A 14,019-nucleotide genomic window follows, 5' to 3' on the forward strand; every position below is an offset into this window, starting at 1 on the left:
TGTGAGTGACACTCTTTTCTTCCTTCCTGTGTGAGTGACACTCTTTTCTTCCTTCCTGTGTGAGTGACACTCTTTTCTTCATTTCTTTCTTTCCTGTGTGAGTGACGCTCTTTTCTTCCTTCCTGTGTGAGTGACACTCTTTTCTTCCTTCCTGTGTGAGTGACACTCTTTTCTTCATTTCTTTCTTTACTGTGTGAGTGACGCTCTCTTCCTTCCTGTGTGAGTGACACTCTTTTCTTCATTTCTTTCTTTCCTGTGTGAGTGACGCTCTTTTCTTCCTTCCTGTGTGAGTGACACTCTTTTCTTCCTTCCTGTGTGAGTGACACTCTTTTCTTCATTTCTTTCTTTCCTGTGTGAGTGACGCTCTTTTCTTCCTTCCTGTGTGAGTGACACTCTTTTCTTCCTTCCTGTGTGAGTGACACTCTTTTCTTCATTTCTTTCTTTCCTGTGTGAGTGACGCTCTTTTCTTCCTTCCTGTGTGAGTGACACTCTTTTCTTCCTTCCTGTGTGAGTGACACTCTTTTCTTCCTTCCTATGTGAGTGACACTCTTTTCTTCCTTCCTGTGTGCCACACTGACGTGTGTGCTGTGCAGTCAGCTGCAGGTAGTTCCTGGGCCGGAGGTTACCTACAGCCACTTCCTGGATGCCATTGAGCGTCGTGAGGACACTTTCTATGTGGTGTCCTTCAGACGGGTTAGTCATCTTCACTACTACTACTTGACTGTCAAAGTAGTACACTAGATGGGTTAGTCATCTTCACTACTACTACTTGACTGTCAAAGTAGTACACTAGACGGGTTAGTCATCTTCACTACTACTACTTGACTGTCAAAGTAGTACACTAGATGGGTTAGTCATCTTCACTACTACTACTTGACTGTCAAAGTAGTACACTAGACGGGTTAGTCACCTTCACTACTACTACTTGACTGTCAAAGTAGTACACTAGACGGGTTAGTCACCTTCACTACTACTACTTGACTGTCAAAGTAGTACACTAGATGGGTTAGTCATCTTCACTACTACTACTTGACTGTCAAAGTAGTACACTAGATGGGTTAGTCATCTTCACTACTACTACTTGACTGTCAAAGTAGTACACTAGACGGGTTAGTCATCTTCACTACTACTACTTGACTGTCAAAGTAGTACACTAGACGGGTTAGTCACCTTCACTACTACTACTTGACTGTCAAAGTAGTACACTAGACGGGTTAGTCATCTTCACTACTACTACTTGACTGTCAAAGTAGTACACTAGATGGGTTAGTCACCTTCACTACTACTACTTGACTGTCAAAGTAGTACACTAGACGGGTTAGTCACCTTCACTACTACTACTTGACTGTCAAAGTAGTACACTAGACGGGTTAGTCATCTTCACTACTACTACTTGACTGTCAAAGTAGTACACTAGACGGGTTAGTCATCTTCACTACTACTACTTGACTGTCAAAGTAGTACACTAGACGGGTTAGTCACCTTCACTACTACTACTTGACTGTCAAAGTAGTACACTAGACGGGTTAGTCATCTTCACTACTACTACTTGACTGTCAAAGTAGTACACTAGACGGGTTAGTCATCTTCACTACTACTACTTGACTGTCAAAGTAGTACACTAGACGGGTTAGTCACCTTCACTACTACTACTTGACTGTCAAAGTAGTACACTAGACGGGTTAGTCATCTTCACTACTACTACTTGACTGTCAAAGTAGTACACTAGATGGGTTAGTCATCTTCACTACTACTACTTGACTGTCAAAGTAGTACACTAGACGGGTTAGTCACCTTCACTACTACTACTTGACTGTCAAAGTAGTACACTAGATGGGTTAGTCATCTTCACTACTACTACTTGACTGTCAAAGTAGTACACTAGACGGGTTAGTCACCTTCACTACTACTACTTGACTGTCAAAGTAGTACACTAGACGGGTTAGTCATCTTCACTACTACTACTTGACTGTCAAAGTAGTACACTAGACGGGTTAGTCACCTTCACTACTACTACTTGACTGTCAAAGTAGTACACTAGACGGGTTAGTCACCTTCACTACTACTACTTGACTGTCAAAGTAGTACACTAGACGGGTTAGTCATCTTCACTACTACTACTTGACTGTCAAAGTAGTACACTAGACGGGTTAGTCACCTTCACTACTACTACTTGACTGTCAAAGTAGTACACTAGACGGGTTAGTCACCTTCACTACTACTACTTGACTGTCAAAGTAGTACACTAGACGGGTTAGTCATCTTCACTACTACTACTTGACTGTCAAAGTAGTACACTAGACGGGTTAGTCACCTTCACTACTACTACTTGACTGTCAAAGTAGTACACTAGACGGGTTAGTCATCTTCACTACTACTACTTGACTGTCAAAGTAGTACACTAGACGGGTTAGTCATCTTCACTACTACTACTTGACTGTCAAAGTAGTACACTAGACGGGTTAGTCACCTTCACTACTACTACTTGACTGTCAAAGTAGTACACTAGACGGGTTAGTCACCTTCACTACTACTACTTGACTGTCAAAGTAGTACACTAGACGGGTTAGTCATCTTCACTACTACTACTTGACTGTCAAAGTAGTACACTAGACGGGTTAGTCACCTTCACTACTACTACTTGACTGTCAAAGTAGTACACTAGACGGGTTAGTCATCTTCACTACTACTACTTGACTGTCAAAGTAGTACACTAGACGGGTTAGTCACCTTCACTACTACTACTTGACTGTCAAAGTAGTACACTAGACGGGTTAGTCATCTTCACTACTACTACTTGACTGTCAAAGTAGTACACTAGACGGGTTAGTCATCTTCACTACTACTACTTGACTGTCAAAGTAGTACACTAGACGGGTTAGTCATCTTCACTACTACTACTTGACTGTCAAAGTAGTACACTAGACGGGTTAGTCACCTTCACTACTACTACTTGACTGTCAAAGTAGTACACTAGAAGTACTCTACATGTCCACAAGTACTAACCCCGTTTCCATATGAGTTGGGAAATTAGTGGTGGGTGTCTTTTAGGGGCAGGTGTCTTAGTGGTGGATGTCTTTTAGGGGCAGGTGTCTTAGTGGTGGATGTCTTTTAGGGGCAGGTGTCTTAGTGGTGGATGTCTTTTAGGGGCGGGTGTCTTAGTGGTGGATGTCTTTTAGGGGCGGGTGTCTTAGTGGTGGATGTCTTTTAGGGGTGGGTGTCTTAGTGGTGGATGTCTTTTAGGGGCGGGTGTCTTAGTGGTGGATGTCTTTTAGGGGTGGGTGTCTTAGTGGTGGATGTCTTTTAGGGGCGGGTGTCTTAGTGGTGGGTGTCTTTTAGGGGTGGGTGTCTTAGTGGTGGGTGTCTTTTAGGGGTGGGTGTCTTAGTGGTGGATGTCTTTTAAGGGTGGGTGTCTTAGTGGTGGATGTCTTTTAGGGGCGGGTGTCTTAGTGGTGGATGTCTTTTAGGGGCGGGTGTCTTAGTGGTGGATGTCTTTTAGGGGTGGGTGTCTTAGTGGTGGATGTCTTTTAGGGGCGGGTGTCTTAGTGGTGGGTGTCTTTTAGGGGTGGGTGTCTTAGTGGTGGGTGTCTTTTAGGGGTGGGTGTCTTAGTGGTGGATGTCTTTTAAGGGTGGGTGTCTTAGTGGTGGATGTCTTTTAGGGGCGGGTGTCTTAGTGGTGGATGTCTTTTAGGGGTGGGTGTCTTAGTGGTGGATGTCTTTTAGGGGTGGGTGTCTTAGTGGTGGATGTCTTTTAGGGGTGGGTGTCTTAGTGGTGGATGTCTTTTAGGGGTGGGTGTCTTAGTGGTGGATGTCTTTTAGGGGTGGGTGTCTTAGTGGTGGATGTCTTTTAGGGGTGGGTGTCTTAGTGGTGGATGTCTTTTAGGGGTGGGTGTCTTAGTGGTGGATGTCTTTTAGGGGTGGGTGTCTTAGTGGTGGATGTCTTTTATGGGCGGGTGTCTTAGTGGTGGATGTCTTTTAGGGGTGGGTGTCTTAGTGGTGGATGTCTTTTAGGGGTGGGTGTCTTAGTGGTGGATGTCTTTTAGGGGTGGGTGTCTTAGTGGTGGATGTCTTTTAGGGGCGGGTGTCTTAGTGGTGGATGTCTTTTAGGGGTGGGTGTCTTAGTGGTGGATGTCTTTTAGGGGCAGGTGTCTTAGTGGTGGATGTCTTTTAGGGGTGGGTGTCTTAGTGGTGGATGTCTTTTAGGGGCGGGTGTCTTAGTGGTGGATGTCTTTTAGGGGTGGGTGTCTTAGTGGTGGATGTCTTTTAGGGGTGGGTGTCTTAGTGGTGGATGTGTTTTAAGGGTGGGTGTCTTAGTGGTGGATGTCTTTTAGGGGCGGGTGTCTTAGTGGTGGATGTCTTTTAGGGGTGGGTGTCTTAGTGGTGGATGTCTTTTAGGGGCGGGTGTCTTAGTGGTGGATGTCTTTTAGGGGTGGGTGTCTTAGTGGTGGATGTCTTTTAGGGGCGGGTGTCTTAGTGGTGGATGTCTTTTAGGGGTGGGTGTCTTAGTGGTGGATGTCTTTTAGGGGTGGGTGTCTTAGTGGTGGATGTCTTTTAGGGGTGGGTGTCTTAGTGGTGGATGTCTTTTAGGGGCGGGTGTCTTAGTGGTGGATGTCTTTTAGGGGTGGGTGTCTTAGTGGTGGATGTCTTTTAGGGGCGGGTGTCTTAGTGGTGGATGTCTTTTAGGGGTGGGTGTCTTAGTGGTGGATGTCTTTTAGAGGCGGGTGTCTTAGTGGTGGATGTCTTTTAGGGGTGGGTGTCTTAGTGGTGGATGTCTTTTAGGGGCGGGTGTCTTAGTGGTGGATGTCTTTTAGGGGCGGGTGTCTTAGTGGTGGATGTCTTTTAGAGGCGGGTGTCTTAGTGGTGGATGTCTTTTAGGGGTGGGTGTCTTAGTGGTGGATGTCTTTTAGGGGTGGGTGTCTTAGTGGTGGATGTCTTTTAGGGGTGGGTGTCTTAGTGGTGGATGTCTTTTAAGGGTGGGTGTCTTAGTGGTGGATGTCTTTTAGGGGCGGGTGTCTTAGTGGTGGATGTCTTTTAGGGGTGGGTGTCTTAGTGGTGGATGTCTTTTAGAGGCGGGTGTCTTTTAGCGTCGGGTGTCTGAGCGTGTTTGTGCCCTCAGGACCACCTGCTGCTTCCCGCCATCAGCCACAACAAGACGCGTCGGCCCAAGATGTCGCTGGTCATGCCCGCCATGTCGGTGAAGGGTGAGTACTGCCAGCCCGAGCGTGGCGCCGCTGGGTGTGTGACGGAGGTTGTGTGTGTCGCCCGGCAGAGAGCGTCTACAACGCCTCCCGCGGCTACGAGATGATGATGCAGGTGGACTGCGAGGTCATGGACACCCGCACGGTCCACATCAAGTCCTCGGCCGTGCCGCCGTCGCTGCGTGACCCGCTCCCACAGGACCCGCCACACGCCAACCATCACCACGGCAACCACACCGTCCTGCGTGGACGTCAGCAGCCGCCGCCCTCAGCCCGCAGGCGCCAGGACAAGTATCTCATCAGCCAATCAGAGGGTGTCTGAAGAGGCGTCGCCATGGCAACCAGTCTTTTCTACTCTAATTTAATGCTTGTAAAAACACGGTGTAAATATTTTTTTATCTCCCACTGGTCACATGACCTCCGCCAGGATGTCAACAATGCTGTTGCTTGGTTACCAAAAGACGCAAATAACATTTAAGACCCATCATTTTCTGCCACATGACATGTCCCGCCTCCACCCGCAGACACAAACACACCAAAATATGTCAATCACTATAACATCAACTGCAAATGATATATATACTGTATTTATATATGTATACTATACATGTACTGTCTATATATACTGTGTTTATGTACATATACACAGTATGTACACTACCGTTCAATAGTGTATATATATATGTATGTATAATATACCTATTTATATATGTGTATATAAATCTATTATATATATAATATATATATATATATATATATATATATGTATATATATATATATACACACACACACATACATGGAACAGAAGGTGCACACCTTTTTGTAGCACTGCTAATTGGAGCCGCCCACCTGGCAGGTACTGCTGATGCGTTCACGGGAGTGCTGCTTGTGGGATTTTGCAACTACACCGTTACATAGAAGCAGTAACTTTACTTAACACATAGTAACTCTACTTTAATGATAAAATATTGATAATAAATCATGTACATTTATGTGTGGGACTACGAAGATGGTCAACAGTCATGAGATTTCGCTTCTTCCTGCTCCTTTGCGGACACATTCCTTTGGGTTTTTTTTTTTTTAAACTTGTTTTTATTACATCAGTAATGTTGTGTTGTGTTCATCTGGATGTCAAATGTTGTACGTGGTGTTTGAAATAAATAACAAATTCAACGTTTGATTCGGTCAGTGCAATTGAAACAAAACCCCATGGGTTTATTTGAATTTTATTTTGAAATACACCCAACTAAAGTTGAATAACAGAACGTGTTTCATCTGAAAAAGGAATTCATGGATCTTTAAAAAAAAACATGTTGACGTTTATTTTATGTCGACAAAAAAACATTAGTATGACCAAACGCGTTTTTTATATTCTGACACAACCGGAAGTTGTCATTTCAATGGAAATAACTGGCGTTAAATCCTGTATTTCACAATAAAACACATTCATGTCACGTGACCGTCCAAAATTAAATATTTGTGAAAAGACTTTTTTTTGTGTGTCATTTTTCAAAATAAGATCCAAATAAACCGTAATAGTTGGGCAGTTTTGGTAACAAGGTCAAAATGCTTTACTATTTACTATTTGTGAAGGTAACCATGGCAACATGCAATATTCACACTCATTTACGTCTTTATTGGGTTTGATATTTTTAACTTTTAATCTACAAGACTTGTTCTCCTGCGCTTTCCCGCCCCTTCGGACGATCCCGGTAACCTTTTCAAGCGCCTAGGAATTCTTGGTCCCGCCCACCGGCTGCCACTGATTGGCTGATGCGCGGTGACGCTGATTGGCTGAGCGCGCAGAGGTTAGTTTGAATCTGCTGCTGCCCTTTTCCTCGCCTCGGCCGCGCGGCTCTTTTTACCTGGTAAACTCATTTTCCCTCCTTTCCTATTTCGCGCACATTTACTAGAGAAGCGACTTCGTTTAGCGGCTCGGCGCACATTCGCTGCAGTCTTGTAGTCGACGGGAGCGAGGCGGAAGTAGGAGAAATGACTAAACAGCGCGGAGCCAGGCAGTGACGTCACAGGTTGTCGACGTACTTTTGTTTACAAACGCCAGCAAAGATGGCGGATTTCTTGGGAGAAGGAAAGTACCGATTTACTTTCATTGATTGAAACTTTTATTAGTAGATAGCACAGTGCAATTGACCACTAAATGGTAACATCCCTATGGGTGAGGGCGGCCCTACGTCACTTCCGCCTACCAATCCCCTAGCAACCGGGAATTTGTTGAAAAGAAAGCAGCTCACAGCGAACACAGCATTGACAGAAAAAGCATTTAACGAGCGTTGTGGCTTGGAAGTCGGCGTTAAATCCTTCATTTACGCATTTTTACTTATTCGCATATCGTGTGAAAAAAACGAAAATGTATTATTTGCGTCAGACTCGTCTCAGTGAACTTTAAAGCTTCTCAGGCTTAGCTTAGCTTGCTAGTTAGCTTAGCCTGCGCGCTACTAAGAAAGAGACACGGAAATTATCAACAACAAGATCAAGTGTTAGTGTATAAAATATTGAGAGATTTGAGGGCTACATGTATTGTTTAAGTACAACTGTTCTTCGCCAGGTGTTCTTTGGCCGCCCTGGCTTACGTTTTCCCGGTGGTGTCCATCTTAAAGGCCTACTGAAATGAATTTTTTTTATTTAAACGGGGATAGCAGATCTATTCTATGTGTCATACTTGATCATTTCGCGATATTGCCATATTTTTTCTGAAAGGATTTAGTATAGAACAACGACGATAAAGATTGCAACTTTTGGTATCTGATAAAAAAAAGGCTTGCCCCTACCGGAAGTAGCGTGACGTAGTCAGTTGAACATATACGCAAAGTTCCCTATTGTTTACAATGATGGCCGCATGAAGTGAGAGAGATTCGGACCGAGAAAGCGACAATTTCCCCATTAATTTGAGCGAGGATGAAAGATTTGTGGATGAGTAAAGTGCAAGTGAAGGACTAGTGGGGAGTTGAAGCTATTCAGATAGGGAAGATGCTGTGAGAGCCGGGGGTGACCTGATATTCAGCTGGGAATGACTACAACAGTAAATAAACACAAGACATATATATACTCTATTAGCCACAACACAACCAGGCTTATATTTAATATGCCACAAATTAATCCTGCATAAAAACACCTGCGTGTTTGTTATGCTAGCTCCTAGCTCCTCTGCTAGCTCCTAGCTCCATAGAACACGCCAATACAATTCAAACACCTGATCAACACACACAATCACTCAGCCCAAAAGACCGTTCACCTAACCCAAGGTTCATAAAGCTTATATATTTTTAAAAAGTTACGTACGTGACGCGCACGTACGGTACGTGTTATGCTAGCTCCTATGCTAGCTCCTAGCTCCATAGAACACGCCAATACAATTCAAACACCTGATCAACACACACAATCACTCAGCCCAAAAGACCGTTCACCTAACCCAAGGTTCATAAAGCCTATTTATTTTTAAAAAGTTACGTACGTGACGCGCACGTACGGTACGGTACGTGTTATGCCAGCTCCTAGCTCCTATGCTAGCTCCTAGCTCCATAGAACACGCCAATACAATTCAAACACCTGATCAACACACACAATCACTCAGCCCAAAAGACCGTTCACCTAACCCAAGGTTCATAAAGCTTATATATTTTTTAAAAAGTTACGTACATACGCAAAAAAAAGTTGCGCACATACGGTCAAGCGATCAAATGTTTAGAAGCCAAAGCTGCATACTCACAGTAGCACGTCTGCGTCTTTGTCATCCAAATCAAAGTAATTCTGGTAAGAGTCTGTGTTGTCCCAGTTCTCTACAGGCGTCTGTGTATCGAAGTCAAAAGTCCTCCTGGTTAGAGTCTCTGTTATCCGAGTTCTTCCATCTTGACTGCATCTTTCGGGAATGTAAACAAAGAAGCGCCGGCTGTGTACTGTTGTTGCTGACTACGTTCGAAAAATACGTCCATTTCGCACCGACAACTTTCTTCTTTGCTTGCTCAGCTTCCTTCTCCATAATGCAATGAACATGATAGCAACAGATTCACGAACACAGATGTCCAGAATACTGTGGAATTATGAAATGAAAACAGAGCTTTTTCGTGTTGGCTTCAATGTGGAAGGCATACCCGTGTTCCCCGGTCTACGTCACGCGCATACGTCATCCTCAGAGGCGTTTCGAACCGGAAGTTTAGCGGCAAATTTAAAATGTCACTTTATAAGTTAACCCGGCCGTATTGGCATGTGTTATAATGTTAAGATGTCATCATTGATATATAAACTATCAGACTGCGTGGTCGCTAGTAGTGGCTTTCAGTAGGCCTTTAACGCTGCCTTTGGTATCCTCTCGTTGTCCGCTTTTCGAAAATAGCTAGCTAGGCTATAGACTATATAGTATAGACCGCATGTTATTTTTGTACAACAACAACTTCAGCTGTCGAACGTTATAAGGTACAAATTCAACAAGTACAACATTAGCACGGACGGTATAGCCAAGTTGTGGTTAAGAAGGTGGATTTTTGTTCCTTATATTTAGCAGAAACGAAGTGATCCGAACACACGACCCGGGACTTTGGGGGACTCCAGTGAGAACCGTCCTCGTTTTCCCGGTGTAAAGCTGCGAGCCATTTGTCTCGTCTCTGTGGGCTTTTATCACGCTTTGGCAGAACAAAATACAACCTTTGTTTTCCCTGTTTCCAGTTGTGGTTAGCACAACCAAAAACAACACCGTTTTTCGGCATTTTGGAGGCAGAATGACGGGTTTAACCGTTAAAGAGTAATGGCGACGGTTTGTTTTCAACGCCAGTCTGGTTGCTATGGCTCGAAGAACCCGTATGTAGCTCAGTTGCCCGGACGTCGGCCCTCACCCATAAATGGTCACGTGACTTCTTCCTTCCCCAGCTTCCGGCCATGCGTCATGACGACTCCTCCTCCAGCCGCAGGAAAGGCCCCACCCCGCGGCGCCGGCCACAGCAGCAGACGCCCGCCTCCACGCCACACCCCCTGAGGCCAGGTAAGCCGCCGCCACCGCCAGGACGCCGTCTTGACTTTGCCGGGTCCAACAAAAGGCGTCTTTCAGGAACGTCTCCGAAGAAGCGAAGGTTCCGTCCGGGTACCAGGGCCCTGATGGAGATCAGGAAGTACCAGAAGAGCACCGACCTTCTCCTGAGGAAGGCGCCCTTTGCCCGCCTGGTGAGGCTCCGCCCCCGTTGTCCTGTGAGCTGATGTGTAAACAAGCCCCGCCCCTCCCCAGGTGCACGAGGTGTGCCAGACTTTCGGCAGAGGGTCCTTCAGGTGGCAGGTGTTGGCCCTGCTGGCCCTGCAGGAGGTAAGTCCCGGGTCAGGGGTCAGGGGGTGAGGTAAGTCCCAGGTCAGGAGGTGTGGCGACTTTGCTGAGCGGGCGTTTGTGCGCAGGCGGCCGAGGCCTTCCTGGTCATGTTGTTCTCCGACGCCAACCTCTGCGCTATCCACGCCAAGAGGGTCACCTTGTTCGACCGCGACCTGCAGCTCGCCCGCAGGATCCGAGGAGCCGATCATCTCTAGGCCCCTTGGGGCTTCTTTCAAAATAAAAGTCTTGCAGTCTGCTTTTAGGACAATCACTTCCTCCAGTCAGGTCATGTGACCTGCACTCCAGGGGGCGTGTTTCGCTCGTAGAAATACACAATTAGAAAGTATATATATTATAAATAATATATTACTTACACATTGAAACAATCCATATAATATTAAAACATAATATATTACATTTTACAATAAAGTTAAAAAATAATGCATATAATAAATACTACATATATGAATAATAATAAATAATACAAAATATGTATTTTACAATAATTAAAAAGATACATATAAGACATATCACATGGCATGTGGAAAGGGGGCGGGGCCAAGGAGGATGCATGTTTGGGCCCTCAGATGGTGTGTGGAAAGGGGGCGGAGCCAAGGAGGATGCATGTTTGGGCCCTCAGATGGTGTGTGGAAAGGGGGCGGAGCCAAGGAGGATGCATGTTTGGGCCCTCAGATGGTGTGTGGAAAGGGGGCGGGGCCAAGGAGGATGCATGTTTGGCCCCTCAGATGGTGTGTGGAAAGGGGGCGGAGCCAAGGAGGATGCATGTTTGGGCCCTCAGATGGTGTGTGGAAAGGGGGCGGGGCCAAGGAGGATGCATGTGTTTGGGCCCTCAGATGGTGTGTGGAAAGGGGGCGGGGCCAAGGAGGATGCATGTTTGGGCCCTCAGATGGTGTGTGGAAAGGGGGCGGGGCCAAGGAGGATGCATGTGTTTGGGCCCTCAGATGGTGTGTGGAAAGGGGGCGGAGCCAAGGAGGATGCATGTTTGGGCCCTCAGATGGTGTGTGGAAAGGGGGCGGGGCCAAGGAGGATGCATGTGTTTGGTCCCTCAGATGGTGTGTGGAAAGGGGGCGGAGCCAAGGAGGATGCATGTGTTTGGGCCCTCAGATGGTGTGTGGAAAGGGGGCGGAGCCAAGGAGGATGCATGTGTTTGGGCCCTCAGATGGTGTGTGGAAAGGGGGCGGGGCCAAGGAGGATGCATGTGTTTGGGCCCTCAGATGGTGTGTGGAAAGGGGGCGGAGCCAAGGAGGATGCATGTGTTTGGGCCCTCAGATGGTGTGTGGAAAGGGGGCGGAGCCAAGGAGGATGCATGTGTTTGTTTGACTTTTTAAAATGTTTGACTTTTTATCTCATAATTTTGATTTTTTTATCTCATATTTATAACTTTTCACCTCATAGTTTCAATTTGTATCTCATAATTTCGACTTTTTATGTAGTATTTATGACTTTCTATCGAATAATTTTGATTTTTTTTTAGCTCATATTTATGACTTTCTATCGAATAATTTCGACTTTTTATTTCACAAATATGACTTTTTATCTCATATTTATGACTTTTCATTTCATAATTTGGACTTTATATCTAATTATTTCGACTTTTTAAAATGTTTGACTTTTTATCTCATAATTTCGATTTTTAAAAAAAAATCTCATATTTATGACTTTTCACCTCATAAGTTCAACTTGTTTCTCATAATTTCGATTTATTATCTAGTATTTATGACTTTTTATCTAATAATTTCGACTTTTTATTTCATAAATATGACTTTATCTCATCATTTTGACTTTTTAGCTCATATTTATGACTTTCTATCGAATAATTTCGACTTTTTATTTCACAAATATGACTTTTCATTTCATAATTTCGACTTTACACTCATTATTTCGACTTTTTAAAATGTTTGACCTTTTATCTCATAATTTCGATTTTTTTTTTTTATCTCATATTTATAACTTTTCACCTCATAATTTCAATTTGTATCTCATAATTTTGACTTTTTATCTAGTATTTATGACTTTTTATCTCATATTTATGACTTTCTATCGAATAATTTCAACTTTTTATTTCACAAATATGACTTTTTATCTCATATTTATGACTTTTCATTTCATAATTTCGACTTTATATGTGATTATTTCGACTATTAAAAGTGTGTCTTTCCTATGCAGGGCAGAGTGACTTCTGCATTTGAGTCATGTGGAATAAGGCAGCAGCACATGACGGTCAGCTTTTATTCCACATGACTCCTTCACATTTCAAACTGTTAGTCTTGCACATGGCCACGCCCACACATGACACCCACAATGCACCAGCACCGAATACTGGGGGGGAGTGAGAGCTCCTGTCGCGTACACCATCTTTGACCGCACAGTGATCCTTTCATTCATTGACCAAATCTCCTTTGCCCCACAAAATTGTACCCTGATGCTCAAGTCATAAATATGAGATTTGAAAAAAGTCATGAATATCAGATAAAAAGTCATGAATATGAGATAAAAAGTCATGCATATCAGATAAAAAGTCATGAATATCAGATAAAAAGTCATGAATATGAGATTTTTTTTTAAAAAAGTAAAAAATATGAGATAAAAAGTCATAAATCTGAGATAAAAAAATCGGAATTATGAGCTAAAAAATCTTTGAGATTTAAAAAAAAAAGTCGAAATTATGAGATAAATCATACTTGTAAAATAAAAAGTCGAAATTGTTAGATAGAAAGCCATAATTATGAGATAAAAAGTCATGAATATGAGATAAAAAGTCATGCATATCAGATAAAAAGTAATGAATATCAGATTTTTAAAAAAAAGTCAAAAATATGAGATAAAATGTCATAAATATGAGATTAAAAAATCGGAATTATGTGCTAAAAAGTCTTTGAGATTTAAAAAAAAGTCGAAATTATGATATAAATCATATTTGTAAAATAAAAAGTCGAAATTGTTATATAGAAAGTCATAAATATGAGATAAAAAGTCAAAATTATAAGATAAAATGGTGAGGTAAAAAGTTGGATTCATGAGATAAAAAGTTGAAATTATGAGATGAAAAGTCATAAATATGAGACAAAAAATCGAAATTATGATATAAAAAGTCAAAAATGTTAAAAAGTCGAAATAATGAGATATAAAGTCGAAATTATGAAATTAAAAGTCATAAATATGACAAAGTCATATTTGTGAAATAAAAAGTCGAAATTATTAGATAGAAAATCATAAATATGAGCTAAAAAGTCAAAATTATAAGATAAAATGGTGAGGTAAAAATTTGGACTCATGAGATAAAAAGTTGAAATTATGAGATGAAAAGTCAAAATTATTACATAAAAAGTAAAAAATTATGAGATGAAAAGTCATAAATATGAGATAAAAAAGTCGAAATTATGAAATGAAGTCATAAATATCAGATAAAAAGTAATATTTGTGAAATAAAAAGTCGAAATTATTAGATAAAGTCATAAATATGAGCTAAAATATTGAAATTATAAAATATA

General features: G+C 42.8%; 2 protein-coding genes across 6 annotated transcripts in view; both read left to right on the forward strand.

Annotated features, from left to right (window-relative positions):
- The window catches only part of LOC133649918 (cyclic AMP-dependent transcription factor ATF-6 beta-like), an 18,494-nt gene extending 12,117 nt beyond the window's left edge, over positions 1-6,377 (forward strand). For both annotated transcript variants that reach the window (XM_062046634.1, XM_062046633.1), the window contains 3 exons: positions 594-693; positions 5,117-5,201; positions 5,270-6,377. In XM_062046634.1, the coding sequence (XP_061902618.1) occupies positions 594-693; positions 5,117-5,201; positions 5,270-5,520 (436 nt within the window). In that variant the 3' untranslated portion in view covers positions 5,521-6,377. The remainder of the gene's footprint in view (positions 1-593; positions 694-5,116; positions 5,202-5,269) is intronic.
- A 592-nt stretch (positions 6,378-6,969) lies between these two features.
- LOC133649919 (histone H3-like centromeric protein A) lies at positions 6,970-10,763 on the forward strand. 4 transcript variants are annotated; one of them, XM_062046639.1, is made up of 5 exons: positions 6,970-7,067; positions 10,081-10,192; positions 10,259-10,371; positions 10,433-10,507; positions 10,594-10,763. In XM_062046639.1, the coding sequence occupies exons 2-5, from the start codon at positions 10,090-10,092 to the stop codon at positions 10,720-10,722; spliced, it is 420 nt and encodes a 139-aa protein (XP_061902623.1). In that variant the 5' UTR covers positions 6,970-7,067; positions 10,081-10,089; the 3' UTR covers positions 10,723-10,763. The 4 variants fall into 4 exon arrangements, with proteins under 4 accessions (XP_061902623.1, XP_061902621.1, XP_061902620.1 ...); XM_062046638.1 differs by lacking the exon at positions 6,970-7,067 and adding an exon at positions 9,367-10,011; XM_062046637.1 differs by having other exon boundaries at positions 10,081-10,371.
- Positions 10,764-14,019: the final 3,256 nt, after the last annotated feature.

Source organism: Entelurus aequoreus, linkage group LG05 (assembly GCF_033978785.1).
Source record: "Entelurus aequoreus isolate RoL-2023_Sb linkage group LG05, RoL_Eaeq_v1.1, whole genome shotgun sequence".
Lineage (NCBI taxonomy): Eukaryota > Metazoa > Chordata > Actinopteri > Syngnathiformes > Syngnathidae > Entelurus > Entelurus aequoreus.